Here is a 15,042-nt window from a genome sequence, read left to right as displayed (position 1 = left end):
AGTTCAGAGAGTAGTGGCTGAAAGTCAGCTGTGTGAAGGGAGTTGCTTCAGTTCCTCATTAGAAATGTCACCAAGCAGATAAGTGTTTCTCATCTAGACGCATTACAAAATGGCCGGATTTGCTTTGTCATAAAAAGCTTATTTCTTCAAAGAATTCAAACATTCCTATTGATTGCATTTGTATGTTTGCTGGCCCAGGGAACCAAGCTTGACAAGGAAGCATTTGACTTGAAAATTCACCTTTCTCACTTGAAAACTATTTTTATTCCAGAGATAAATAAATAAATAAATAAATACATCTTCTTGTCTGGAGCCTGTCCTGGCTGTTGTAGGGCAAGAGTTGGATGGAAAGGTTACATCTGTCTGAGCGCTAGTACAAGAGAAAGACATATCTATGGGCAATTTAGAATTACACTTTAACCAGGTAAGCACGTGGTTTGGACTGTGGGAGGAAGTCGGAAGTACCCAGAGAAAATCCACACAGACACGCGGACAACATGCAAGCTCCACTAGAAAGGTTCTGGCCAGATGTTGTCACACACGCTATGTTCACAAAATTCTAATCAAAGAAAGATGTGCGGTTTTTCAAATTAATAATAACTTGCTTAAACATGCAAGCACCACAGGAGGCTATCCTGTATAGTCGTAACCGCACGGTTCACCTTTACAGGTACACAAATTCATAAAAGCGTTAACAAACTACTTTGAACCACATTGTGAACCCGTGTGCAATCATGTTTATTTTTTCATTTGAATTTGTTTATTTGAAAGGGGCCGTGCATATTAATGAACATATCAGTGTAAATATGCCAGATTTATCCGAAAGGCTGCTTTTCATCTGTAGTCGCTGGCAGGTCAGACAAAAAACAGTAAATAAGGAATTAAGCAGACCGTCAGAGAATGTCAGACAATGTAGTCCAGACAACAAATACATCAAATTACAGCATAACATTTCATAGCAAAAAAACAGAACAACAAGTAAATATAAAAACTTACAACATTAAAGATGATTGATGTTATTTGTATCACTAATCTGATCCCCTTTTAGCCATCGTTTGAGATGAGTTTTAAATGTATTGCAGGTAAAGAGGTCATATATATAGTAACTAGTTATCCGTCCTTTATTTAATCCAAACTTTTTTCCAGTATCCTCAAACTCTGCACCATAAATAAGCTTCATGTGTTGTTATTTTCTATGCTATGTTGTTTTCAGTGTTGTCTGTTGTTGTGTGCACCGAGAGCAAAGAAACAGCTGGAGCCCAATTCCTTGTATGTGTACACGTACTTGGTCAATAAATCTGATTCTCATTCAGATACAGAAGTGCAAAAATATCTGTTTTTGGTGGCATAGTTTACAAAATAAGAGACATAAAGACACACATCAGAACAGTAGGGAGTCACAGAGTGTGAGCACAAAATGGAGTTTTGAGCGGGATCAGGCTTTAAATGAGGGGTGTATACTCCAAAATCAGTCCTTCTCAGTCATGCTGCGGCGTTTGCTGCAGGTGCACTAAGCTCCCAGCGCTTGGTTGTTACTGCGATATCTGTGATGTGGGTGTACAACCTTTTCATTACCAAATTGTAGGATTTAATTTCACTTACAGCTTTGAAAGTGTGTCAGCAGAATTCAGCCGAGGGAGCACAGTGACCTTTTCAGATGGGCCTGAACCCCCAGAGCCTGTATTGGCCTTTTTTTTTTTTTCTTTTTCTTTAACCATGACCAACCTCCTAACTAAATCACAGCGATTGTAGTCAAGTTTATATTTTCTCCAGTTTTTGTTTCTTTTCTTGATACATATGCATTACTGAATGCATATTTGTGGATTAGGCAAGAACATGCAATGATTTTCAAATAGTTGGCATCGATTTTAAAAAAATGTATCAAAAGTTTTACTTATTCTATAAACAACTAAATGTAGGATTTAATGACTCAGTTTTAATTTGCAGGAAATTCAAATAACATTGAGCCGCAGTGGCTCTAATGTTCAAAAAACAGCATTACAGGGTAGCTTTTAAGCTTTTAAATCTGACAGCATAAAACAGCTAGAGTCTGTGTAATTCCTTAACCTTCCTCCAACAGTTAAATGTCTCCTCAGCAAATTTAATATTCTCTTTGAAGGCAAGCGTGCTCATGCAAAGACAAACGAGTACCCTCTTAAATGATCAGAGACAAGAAAGGAGAAAGAAAAATAAAAGGAGACAGAGAGAGATTGCTTAGCCACTAAAGCCACTAAATTGATCACTGATCAGCATGTCTCTGGCAGCGCTTAAACTGCGCAGACTGAAAACAGTCTGAGGCAAATACTTCAGATGCCGCACATATCTTCCACAGGAAAATCTATTCAGCAGAAAAGCAAGACAGATTAGTGGTGTTAAAATTCATTTGAAAAAAACATACACATACATTTTTGGATGAGGGCAGAATGAGGAATAACTGGAGGGAGGGCAGTCTTTAAGCAACACATCGAGGGAGTGTGGAGTGCAAAAGACTGGCTTCATGCCACCAGAGAAAATTATAAGGAAGCAAAAAAAAAAAGAGGAACAGGAAGAAAGCGAATGCTTCGGCAGGCATTTGAGCTTGTTTCCTTCTCAGCTTCTGGGGCTTGTGATTTCCTGACTCTGTTTGCTTCTCACATTTTAATGTTGTCATACTCGTACGGCGCCTCTGCCATCTTAAAATTACCGTCAAACAGGGTGTGTTGTGGATGCAAGTCATGCAAATTAAATTTTAACGTCCCATGCTTAACAGTGCACGGAATGTGCCGCCGCTGACAAAAAGTTAATTTACCTGCAAATTTCCATGCCGGTGCCGGGGTTATTATGTTAATCTGTTGGAATATATGGAAGCGCCTCGTGTTAAATGACGAAGTTGAATGTTGCCTGCTTTATTTGTGAGATTTCTTGTCTTTAAAGTAGTTCCGAGGCGGTTCAGCCTGTTGCGGAATCAGGTGAAAGTTCCTTGAATGTCTCAGTGAAAGATTCCTCCGCCCTCATCCGCTCGTGTTGTTTACCGATCGCTCCATTTCCACCGCAACTCCGTGCGGAGGTGTTGGGATTTTTCTGTGGTTATCTCCTCCCACATAAAAAGAATAATTTGTCAGATCTGTTTATTTCAGCAGGCAGAAATCGTTGATATAAGCACCAAATGATCTACTTCCTCTGGCTTTTCTTTTTTTTAAATTGAAATAGAAATACAGTATGTGTGGGATGAGAATCTGCAGTTCATCATCTCGTTATGCAAATGAACACAAACAAAGCAGTCTATCCATAATCAAAAACAACAACAACAAAAAAAAACTTGTTCTAGTGATGTTAATTGTGTCTTGCCTTTCCTTTAATCCCCCAGTCCTTATTCCACTACTTCCACCTCCTCTGCTTGAGAACCTTTGGATATGACCTATTTTTATCCACCTTTGTTCATTTTGTCTTTTAATCTTGTAACACTCTGGCCAGTTCAGCAAAGTCTTGAAATAGACGTCATCTCGTGTGCTCCCTTTTCTAACATGTGTGAACGCATACGTGGGCGTGCATGTGTTCCTTCATGTTGTTATCCTTCCACGAACCAGGATAAAGACAATCCCATCTGAACACCCGGCTCTCTCCGCCTCCTCCACCTCGTCTTCTCCACGCTTTGTTTGCTTGCATCTTCCAGCTCATAAAGACATGCCATTGCTCCTCGCTACCCACTCAGGAGAAGAAAGCATCACAGAAGGCGTTCCTGGATTATTGATCTTACTGCTTGTGAAATCTGTAGGGAACAAAATGTATTTGAAAAATAGATTAATAGAACATGTGCCCTCCTTTGTGTATTCTGTACCCATTTAAGGTATTATTTGCTTTTTAAACTACAACACAACACCTTTAACCCCTTTATCAGGCACCCTGGTAGTCTAGAGAAAGACATCAGTCTGACTTTTAATCAATGTCATGTTGTGGTCTAACAAGCAGCCTGATTTTGGTGCTTATTGGTTATTCACTGAGGACTGTAATCTGAAAAACCACAACAAAGTCGATGTCCTGACATTGAAGTCTAAGATCATAATAATTTTCTACTTTCTCAAGTAAGGCATGGCGTGTGATGTAACCTCCTCTAACCCCTCTCTTTGTCCTCTCACCACTAAAACTGACAGATCCTGACTATCGTGCAGGTGAAAGTGTCCACATAGTCTGGAGATTTGCTCAGACTGCCCATCAATCTGCCTTACACTGAGTGGAAAGATTCGGACAAATATACTCCTCCTTAGTGTGGATGTCTGGCAACGCAGACCAACATCCTCCATCCTGTCAGACGGCGTCTGATGTGTGTGATGTTGGAGTGGTGGACTCCTTCAAGTCAGTCTATTGGAAAAGTGATTGGTTCCTCTCACTGACAACTGCCTGTCCAGCAGTCATTAGAGGCAACAGACGCCTAATCGAATGTTCCAGCTGTCGGTGTCTGTACTCGAGGCTTTCCAGGCATCTACGGGGACTGGACACAGCATCACAAACACCTGTTAAAGAGAATATAGCTGCATCCTGTAGTATTTTTAACAAATATCGTGTTCATGTGGTTATTTTTTGGCCAACATTTGTTAGGTGTTAAAAGTGCACCAACTCCAAGGCACTTCAGCCTTCATCACAGAGTTCGTAGCAGTGCATTGCAGCGATACACAAACTTGTCATGGACTGTATTACAGTAATTAAAAAACTCACATATTTATAACATTTATTAACTCTTGTCTGACAATGAAACTCAGCGCTGTACAGCTACAGAGTGAAATGACATTAAAAGTGTTAAATTTCGCACGGAAACACAAAAAAACGCAGGAGATCAGTTTCTCAAAATGTTGTTTGGACTCGCAAATGAATCAGTTTAGTTTGTCTTTACTGGGTTTACTCATGTGGGACATGTATTGTCTGCTGTGACAAGGGTGTTAATTTTGTTTTCTCTGTTTGTGAAATCATATTCTCACCTGTTTACTTAAAGCTGTTGTAGGTGTGGAACAATCAGTTGCATATTGTGCTCTTGGCGATGCTACTCCAGCTTTGCTGACGTGCAGTCTTATATTACACAACTCCCAAGTTTTCTCAGATTTGGAGAAATGTGTGTCGCCTTCGCCTGCCAACTTTTCCCTTTTTGATCTTTCCCCTCTCTCCCATCTTGCTCCTGTTACTAGCTGTCTAGCCTGTAGCTTAGTGTTGACTGTATTCTCTGCCTCCCGCAGGATTTGTCACTGCGAAGGGGATGACGAGAGCCCTCTGATCACACCATGCCACTGCACAGGGAGCTTGCGCTTTGTCCACCAGTCCTGTCTACAGCAGTGGATCAAGAGCTCTGACACTCGTTGCTGTGAGCTGTGTAAATACGAGTTCATCATGGAGACTAAACTCAAACCACTGCGCAAGGTAAGCTGGTTAGGTGTGTGCATATTTGGTTGTTAAGCAGTTCAGCCTCAGTTAATAAAGTCAGGGTCTTGTCTCTGCGTCCTAACTTAGCTCACATCACTCGTTTGTTGTGAAACGAAAAATACCAAAAAACTATCTCCAGTCTTGTCGTGCAGACACAAGAGCACAATAAGCCATTTTCATAAGCAAACCACTTGTCCGGGTGGTTGTGATCCCTTTCAGTGGTTTAGAGGCAGTCCACGTTCCTGAAAGGCTCTTATCAATCACTGTGGCCTGAAGATAGCAGGACACTCTAATTAAAATTCCTCCACCCTTCATTAGCTGCACAAAAGGCCTTAAACAAATGCTCCGCTGTTAATAGCTTCCGAATCCCATGGGTGAATATTGAAGTTGTTCATGTGTGAGTGCACAAGGAAATTTGAGATGAGAGGCGGATGTTGTTGTCAGTATGAAAGTTTTTATTAAAGAGTGCTTGATGTCATGTTGTTCGGCAACACCCGCGTCTTATTAAAGTGACCCTGCAATTATTCATCACTGAATTCATTATTATGGATTTGGATGTTTGGGAAAGCTACACAAAGCTATCTGACAGTACAGATATTATATGATTTATTTTTAGTGCTGGTCAGATTTCTGGCATTTATTTTAGTGCAGCCAATGACGGACCAGGTGCTCCACAGTTATCTGAGCTTCCTGGCAGGTAGCAGGGTATATCACCTGGATGCTGCATGCCATGCTCTTCTCTATCTCATTAACCCTGCCAAGAAGCATTGTGTAACACTGGATTTTGCTGACAGGAGCTGAATAAAAAAGGCCTTCATGGTACTTTCACATCTGGGAAAAACAGTAGGTGAAGACTGCAGCACAACCAAAATTTATTGCGATTGTGTGCAATGAACTTGCGATCTTGTGGCTTTCGAAATGGCTGCTCTGAAGACGGGGACCAGGTCGGCAACCAGTTGCAATCAGTTGCCATCTTCGAAGTGATAAAACTCCAATAAGCATGGGATCAATGGGATCAAGCTGCCTATTGCATGCAATCTATATGTATTAATACAGCAGTTAACCATGACAAATCTGCTGCTGTCTACATACACAGAAATTCAAACACAAAATCGCTTAGATCTGAAACAGAAATTCCTCCACAAACAGCGTCTCGATGTTATACAGGAGTATAGCCAGAATGCAACCAGTCGAGTCGAGTCCTCTGCTGCTAAGTGATCAGTTTCAGGCGAGTTGCGCTCATCCATGCAGACCGACTCAGATTATAAATAATACAGCAGTGATTTGCAAACCTTCACCAGTCTGTGATTGCGGTCAGCCTGAGTCAGATCGTGATTGTTGGGAGACGAGTTGCCTTGTCAACAGTTCTTCGCCCAGAAGTTCAAGGTGTTACTTGATAAACCTCTGGGCAACCACTTGTTTCTAACCACAAGGAGGCTACCACCCTGATTTTAGTGCTTCAAACATAAACTGTATATAAAAGATGGATGATGCCACCTTCACCTCCCTTAACTTTGCCATTAAGGCTGCCGTCCTGTTTTTTTGTGGTTGTTTGTTTGTTGTTTTGTTTTATTTTGAATGGCCTGGCATAAGTAGCCATATTTAGATCAAAGGGTAGAGTGCTGTCATCTTATGCTAGCAAGCCTTTTTAGCAGGCTGCATTCATCAGTTGTGGAGGTGCAATACAGAGACGTATATATCTGCTAATTGGTGCTAACTAACAGACTAATCAAAAGAAATAGAATTTCACTAACCAAAGCTGGAACATGAACAGTTCAGACAGACTGTCTGTAGAGATGAAAACAGTTTTTGTAGCAGAATGGAAACATGTTTTTATGACTGAAATTTGGCATTTCAGTGTAGGAGTTTTAGGGGATTGGCTCACTTTGGAGCCAGTTTCGACTGGCCATTAGAGGAATTTGCTCTTCGGCTTCAGTTTTGAGCCATAGAGGTTCTGCTTAGTTTGAAAGCATGTTCCTTTTTGTATTTTTATTTTTTTAAATGTGTGTGAATATTCTCAAAAGTCTTCCATCTTTGGCAGTGGGAGAAACTACAGATGACAGCGAGCGAGAGAAGGAAGATCATGTGTTCAGTCACCTTCCACATCATCGCCATCACCTGTGTGGTGTGGTCCCTCTACGTTCTCATCGACAGAACAGCAGAGGAAATCAAATCAGGTCAGCACTGACTCTCATGCACACAAACAAACACTAAAACATTAATACAACATCATCTGTGGTACATGTTTGTTCTGGATGTTATCTATTCATCCACAATTGTCTCCAAGTTGTGACTAGCACTCAATATAATATCTGTATAACTGTAGAGTTATCTCAATGGTGTGTTTACAGTCAGTGTAAAATACGCTTTAAGACTGGTATATATGTGGGCGTTAACTGACAGGCAGAGACTCAATGGGAATCAAAGTTACAGCTGGGGCTGAATAAATGCTTAGAAGAGTTTCATCTGTGCTTTAAGTTCACTTTGATTCCAGAGGCGTAGTTAAAAATATTCATCTCATTCTTTGACACTTTTAGAGATTGTTTTAGCAAAGTGAGGCAATTTTTTTTAAGTGATGCTGTTTTTGTGTGTCGAAGGTTAGTTTGTGGTTAATCTGACTGTAAAAGAAAAACTGTACTCAGCAAAATAACCAGACAGGAATAGTGTGCAAAGTCTGGAATTTTTTAGCATATATGTGTGATGTGAGTGGTATGACAGCTGTGTGACAGCAGCAGTTAGTATGAGTTTGGCACATGCATGTTTGTGGCAAAAAATTGGATGCAACAGCTGACTACACATCACACGCAATGCTTTACGTCACTGAAGTGACAAGGATAAGGAAAGGATTTACCGTAGGGTGATTTTTCTTATGAACTTCTTTTTGCTCATACATTTTTTCTTTAAATACTAGTATACACCCACGCTACAGTATTGTTTGGCCTGTCCATATTGTTGTTGGTAAAATGAGAATAATGTGACACTTTAAATGGCTGATTTTTATCCCATTGGTGGGTGGTTGCTTGGCAACATGATGATGTTATAATATGCCATGTATAAGTCAACTTTTAGGAGTATAATTTTTTTTAATTGGTGTAAAATGAAAACGATAAGATATTTTCTTGAGGTGTCATAGGTACATAAACAAGTGACTTTAGCCTGTTGCTAGGAGGTGCCAGACAACCTGATGACATCATAATATTTGAAATAGATAAAAACCTTTAGGCTGTGTGTAGGAGGATTTGGAGGCCTGCTTATTTATCATTATGAAGCACATCTGTCTGTCTACATTTGCTGAATTCAGTCTTTATTGCAGGTTATTTACATATTCAAAGGGCTTCCGCTTCACTTTTCAGACCTGGTAGCTACAGCCTTCTTTTATATACAGTCAATGGACTTAGATAATTTATTATTCTGCTATTTTAGGCTGGAAACGGCTAGCACAGCTATATCCAAATGTAAATAAAATGTGCCTGGTTTTTACTCTTGTGTTTGACGAGCACATCAAAGTGTAAAAAATATGTAATGAGTGCTGGACTGTTCATGAATGGGCACAGCATATTTTGGGGACTCTCTGGAAAGCTCAAAAGGGACCGTTGATCTGAACACATCAAAATGACAAACAAATAAGTGAGTTTGTGGTGCTTATAGCGTGATTTTGTTACTTTTGAGGAAAACTAACTGGCCACTCATGCTTTATGTAGCTTACAGACATGAGTGGTATTGATCTGAAATACAATTCCTTCAAGGTGTGCAGTTTTCTGAGCACAGCACTTGTGTTTACATTTTTATATTTATTGAAAAGGGTGACTGCTTTCTTCCATCACAATATTTCAGATTTTGCCTCTAGCTTTTTCCGGTTTTATGTGTGTGCCAAACTGGTACCTGCTGCTGGCTATAGTAAAAATGTCCAGTAAGCGGGGCTTTATGGTTTTTCATTCAAATCTCAGAATAAGAGGAAAATAACACTGGGCTCCCTGGGCTGCTTCTTACAGCCATAAAAAGTGGGCATCCACTTTGGGCTCCCATCATCAGGGTTAAAAATGGAGAATGCTCCTGTAATGGTGACTTGTTGTAGCATCAGCTGGCACTACCTCTGCTGCTACTCATCCCTCCCTGGCATATTTGGCACTTTCAAAACTGTGTACAGATGGAAGAGCAGGCTGTGCCTGTTAAGCCCAACCTGATGATTCAGACTTGCTACAGTCCCTGAGGGCTGTCAGGTCCAGTCACCATGGTGATGCCAAATAGTCCTGCTTGTCTGCTGCCTCACAGAACCACGGTCATTTATTTTTCTTCTGGATTCGTTCTCAAAATAAAAGGAAAGATGGATGTAAACATCTTGACGTTTGTTCTCCATGTATGATTGTGGAACAGAGCTGATGTTTGATTGCATGATGAAATTGTGTAAATGTAATATTTGACATCGCTTTTAATTTCTGCCTTTTCTTTCAATCTGTTTGTGTGTCTTTTGTAATACATGATACTTACACTCTTTACCCATGCAGCCGGAAGAGTCCCAGGTAAACATTTCAACTTTGACCTTTTGACTTTCACATTGTGTCTTCTCCCTCCCTTCTGTACCAAGTCCTTTTTTCAGCCACTCTTTACGTCCGTTTCTTTCCCTTTTCTTCTTTGATTTCCGAGTAGAAATAATCGTACTTCATCCTTTAAGGATGGTTATATTCACACCACCTCCCTGAATGTTTCCGCCTAATGAACACAGACAGACAAAGCTGAGGAACATGCTGTGATTTATTTTCTGTGTTATACTTAGTGGCTGAGGGCTTTGATTAAAACGAACCTCGCTGACATATTCTCACACAACAAATGACACATTAATCGCTTCTCATAATGCTAGATAGAAAGCCCCTGACATCTCTGTCCAGCATAGTTAATACCACACTGGTTATATTATGTTTGCCTTCTTTGAATTGGCATTCCTCATATGATGCACTTTTATATCTTAAACTAGCTGTTATGGTAGCCAATATGAAGAAATGGATGGGTTTTTGAATACTTTCACTGCCTCTTATTATTTGTTTTAGAGAGCACTGAGGCTTATTACAAATATTTATATGTCCCAGAAATTGCTAATTTTTTTGCCTCTTCTTTGATTTCTGCTTTTTGCAGGGATGTTATAATTACCCCTGGAGTCACAGAAATGTACTTTGCCTAATTAACTGCATATCACATTAATGCTAAGCGTTTTGCATAGACAGATGCACCTTTTTTGCAGTGTTTCCACTTTTAAAAGAGTCATTTGTTTGTTCATTTTTTGTACCAAAGGCTCCCAGCCTATCATGAAGTAGAAATGTTGCAGCAGGGTGCCACCATTTATCCCCCTGTTTCTTTGTTTCTGTTCGTCTAATTGGGCAATTCGATTTTGAACACCATGTCTGTAAATTGTGAAAAGTCTGCACTGCAGTGTGGATGGGTAATATGGATATCACTTTCATAGCTTATACTTCAGATCACTATACTGATGTTCATAATATAAGAGAGTTTCTAAAAAGCAGTCAGCTGAGAGATGTGTATAGGTTGTAGAACCAGATAAGAATTTCAGATCATTTAGTTACTTAAATATCTGAAGTCTCAACAGTGTGGAGGAGATGAGCCATTGCACACGGAGAGCTGGACAGGGCCGTAGAAGGGCTTCAACCCAGGAGCACACCCGGTATCTGCACCTTTTTCTGAGGAGCAGTGTAACAACTATTGTGGCTACTCATGCTTCCCCTTTTTTGGGGGGTTGACTTGTTTGTTGTTGCCTCTCCATTGCACCTGTTAGTTTCATTTATGCCAGAATAAGTGAAATCACAGTGGTTTCTGCTTCCTTAATTTCCTTCACATCTTTGACTAGTGTGTAAATTAATGCACACAATAAACTAAATGTTAGTGTCAGCTGCCACAATGCAAACAATATAGCATATCTGAAAAGATAACTTAATAATTGACTTTTATCCCATTTAATGGCCCCACCCACATTGCATTACCATAGAAATATGACAGGATGCTCGCTATCTCATGCGTCTCTCCATGCTCATGTCTTTAACCCTGTACAAATTTCAGTTTTAAAAAAAGGCAAATCTCTATCAGTAAATTGTTAAGATCTTGTTTGAAAAAGTAGAGCACACTGGGCAATTTGTAATAATAGTGTCTATTTGCAGTATAGAGGAATGGGAGACATAGTTTCCTGCAGTGGATATCCTCACTGCTAATGCATATTCTAGTTGAAGGATGATCTGTTGAACGATTCACTGAAATGTGATGAATTTGCAGCAGCTTATAAACCAGTCCTTCTCTCTGTTTTATTCAGATCTCCTACACTTGAACGTAAATAAAGTGCATCTGCTTTTCTTATTTCGCAGCCTTCTCTCTGTTTCACTTGTCCACTCGTTGTTATTTATGTATTTATTTTTTTGTCTGTTCTCTGTTCCTCAGGAATCCTGGAATGGCCTTTCTGGACCAAGCTTGTGGTGGTGGCCATTGGATTTACAGGTGGACTGGTTTTCATGTACGTCCAGTGCAAAGTCTACATCCATCTATGGAGGAGACTCAAGGCGTATAACCGGGTCATATATGTGCAAAACCGTCCAGAGACATATAAAAAGTATCCACTGGAGAAGCCCCCCCTAATGGAGCCGAGTCTGGAGAACAAAGAGGCTCTGGCCCCCAATCTGTCAGACACAAACTCCTCCCAGTACACAGAAACAGAGGACTACAGTATGGAGGTGCTTCATGTCTGACACCAGAGTCTGTGCCATTGGTTGTCGTGCACATACTCCACACCCAAACAGGCCCGCAGAGGAGAGGAACAGTCGTGATCGGTCACTGAGGAACAACCGTACCCTTTTCCCTGAAGCCACAATGACCCACGTCCTCCACTATCACCTTATACTCCCTAAACTCCATCCACAAAGACAGAGAGGCCATGAGTTTCCCTCTGCCTACATTCCTCCTATCACACTGTATTCCTCCCTCCACCTGCATCTTTTCCTTTCCCAGGAACAGACTCTTTACACTGACTTCTGTAAATGTTGGAAGAGGCCTGGTGCAAACCACTCTGTATACACACACACACACACACAGACTCTTTAATGTACACCTCCGGGAGAGCTGGACTGAAAAGAATGGACTTGCAAAAGGCTCTGGAGGTCTACACGTCCCCGATGTGTGGTTTGTTTGTGGGTTTTGATCAATCTGTTCATTTTTTTACCTCCTGTGAGTGTCGGGCTAACCTGCCGTGGATCAGTATGTAGCGCCATGCATCAAGATCTCTGGAACATTCCAGATACTGCCATCTCTGCGGTCTGTCAGCTCCACGCCGGTCTGGATCCAGCGAGACCTGGATCCGAAGATGCATCAAAGCACTTTTTATTTTTTAGTCCCCAAAGCACATCCCACACCTTCTTCTCATTGCCCCCTCTTTTTTTTTTCCTTGTATCTTGTATGTTGTAAATGGGGGAGAGCAAACAAACTTTTCTTCAAGTGCAACATATGCTTAAAGATTAACCCTCCTGTGGATGACTAAAAGGATTTCGGGTTAAAAAAAAAAAAAAAAGAGTCATTTGAATGACGTCAGTTGCATAACTTTGATTCAGATGATGGAAAATCTAGCCACTTGACTTCTGTACCCCATCGTGAACTTTCTGAAGGCTTTGAGAATGTAATCTTTTTAAAAATGATTTCAAAAAATTTATAAAATGTAATAAAAAAAATCATTTTTTTACTGGTCACGGGAAATTGCGCTTTGTCTCGATCATAATGAGGCCCTTCGGGCATAAACAACGTCGCGCTTGTGTTTTGTTTTCTTTGTTTGTTTTTTTTAAATCATGCGAATGACAAGGTATTTACAGTGTGCTGTTTTTAACATGTTAATTCGCTTGCTTAGCCATGGGACAAGCCTCGAGGAATCCACAGCTGCCTACTTTCAGTTTGTCCATTGAACTTTAACCAAAAGTTTTAACTAAAAAAAAGAAACATGCGTTTAGCTCCAACCTACCCTGTTTTTTTTTTTTTTTGCACATTTACAATCCAGCCACACTTAATTTTTTACTTACCTAAGCAAGATTAAGGTGGAAGCGTGAAAGGATTTTTAGTGAGCATTTTAGATGAGTACTCGGTTTAAGCGTATTTTATTTGTTTTCGCTCTCTTACATGTTGGTGTACTTTAGTATTCGATCACAAGACAGCCAACTGATTTCCGGCTTAAAAAACACTTTTTTGCCACGTTTACTCCACAGTTAAGCATTAAGAATGACTTTAAAGTCAGTGTAACATTTCACTGCTGCTCATTACGTTCAGAAACACTTAGTTTCTTTTAATAAAATCAATGCAATACAGCCGCTTATTTATGGCTGTGACAGAGTCGATGTGCATCATTGCTTTTTGAGGAGCTGACTGTGCCGCCACCTGCTGGTGTTAAAGTGAAGGTGCAGCCTGGGATGGGCAGCGGTTGATTTCTCAGGTCGAAGTGGGTGTTTTTTTGGGGGGGGGGGCTCACAGTCATTGTAAGTGCGTTTGTCTATGTGAGAGCACAGCAATGCCCAGGCTCATGTTGAGCCTTACAGCCATTCCAGCAACACACACATTTTTCAAAAACTGTATTTGATACCAGTATACTGTCTGTGAACAATGATGGTCCAACAACGTACCTGACAATTACTGCTCAGCAGCAGCAATAAAGCGCTTTGGGGTTTTTGTTTTGTTTTGTTTTTTTGCATACTGTATTTATGTATATGCCCCACGGAGACTTGAGATCTGGAGTTTAATATAATTTTAATACATAAATGAGCCGAGGGACTTGTGTGTCAAGTTGGATTAAGACCTAGTAATGAGAACCATCTCAGATTCTTCAGTACCCGGGAGGCTCAGTGCAATTAGACAGATTTTATTTTTTAAAAAGTGCAATTACCCTTTTGTTGATGTTCTGTTCTGCAATTATGTACCGGTGTTTAAAGTCCAGGATGTCCTCTGGATAGAAAATTACTTTCTTTATATTGTGTTGTATTTATTTTTAACAGAAAACAGCATATTTCTGTTCATTTACACAAAAAAGACCCTTTCATTAGTGAATTTTATGCAACTTACACTTAATTTTTCTTCCCAGACACTAATAGAAGAAAATTATTTTCAGCCCTTGTTTTGCATGTAGTCATTCAGATAATAGAGTTGCTCGAAGCTTCAGTCTTTTTTTAGTTTTTAAATTGATTGTGGTGTCTCGTTTTTAGTTGGGTAACCAAAGCATTAAGTTTGAACATAAATTATTAATTTGGAGTTGATGAGATGGATCATTAAAATGGGCTTTAGGTTGTTGTTGTCTTTTTACTTTCTCCCCATAGGAGCTGGCTCCTTCAATGAAACATGAGAGGAGTTTTGTTCTAGTGTGATGGCTTTGGATTGTTTCCTCTCTGAGCATCTTATCCTCTTTACCGTCTTTGCGTCACTCACCCTTTATGTCCATAATCCCACGGAGCAGAACATCAACTGAGACTCTTCTCAGCCTCACTATTTTAGGCTGTCTGTTGATTACCTGGTGACTAAAATTTGATCATGTCTGGGACTAGTGTAACTTGCATAAAAGCTACATTTGTTTACTACTGACTGGACTTGAACATATATGACTGTTCCCCTGTCTTATACCATTCCGCAAGTCTG

The 15,042-nt window shown here is 40.2% G+C and overlaps 1 protein-coding gene across 5 annotated transcripts in view; it reads left to right on the top strand.

Annotated features, from left to right (window-relative positions):
• The window catches only part of marchf8 (membrane-associated ring finger (C3HC4) 8), a 90,348-nt gene extending 76,263 nt beyond the window's left edge, over positions 1–14,085 (top strand). For 3 of the 5 annotated variants that reach the window (XM_063492281.1, XM_063492282.1, XM_063492284.1), the window contains 4 exons: positions 5,205–5,385; positions 7,430–7,565; positions 9,894–9,908; positions 11,827–14,085. In XM_063492281.1, the coding sequence (XP_063348351.1) occupies positions 5,205–5,385; positions 7,430–7,565; positions 9,894–9,908; positions 11,827–12,131 (637 nt within the window). In that variant the 3' untranslated portion in view covers positions 12,132–14,085. The remainder of the gene's footprint in view (positions 1–5,204; positions 5,386–7,429; positions 7,566–9,893; positions 9,909–11,826) is intronic. The other 2 variants (XM_063492285.1, XM_063492283.1) reach the window with 1 other exon arrangement.
• The last annotated feature ends 957 nt before the right edge of the window (positions 14,086–15,042 follow it).

The sequence above is a fragment of the Pelmatolapia mariae genome, linkage group LG13 (genome assembly GCF_036321145.2).
Source record: "Pelmatolapia mariae isolate MD_Pm_ZW linkage group LG13, Pm_UMD_F_2, whole genome shotgun sequence".
In the NCBI taxonomy this organism is placed as follows: Eukaryota; Metazoa; Chordata; class Actinopteri; order Cichliformes; family Cichlidae; genus Pelmatolapia; species Pelmatolapia mariae.
The sequence above is the reverse complement of the archived record's forward strand: the minus strand, read 5'-3'. Positions and strand labels throughout refer to the sequence as shown.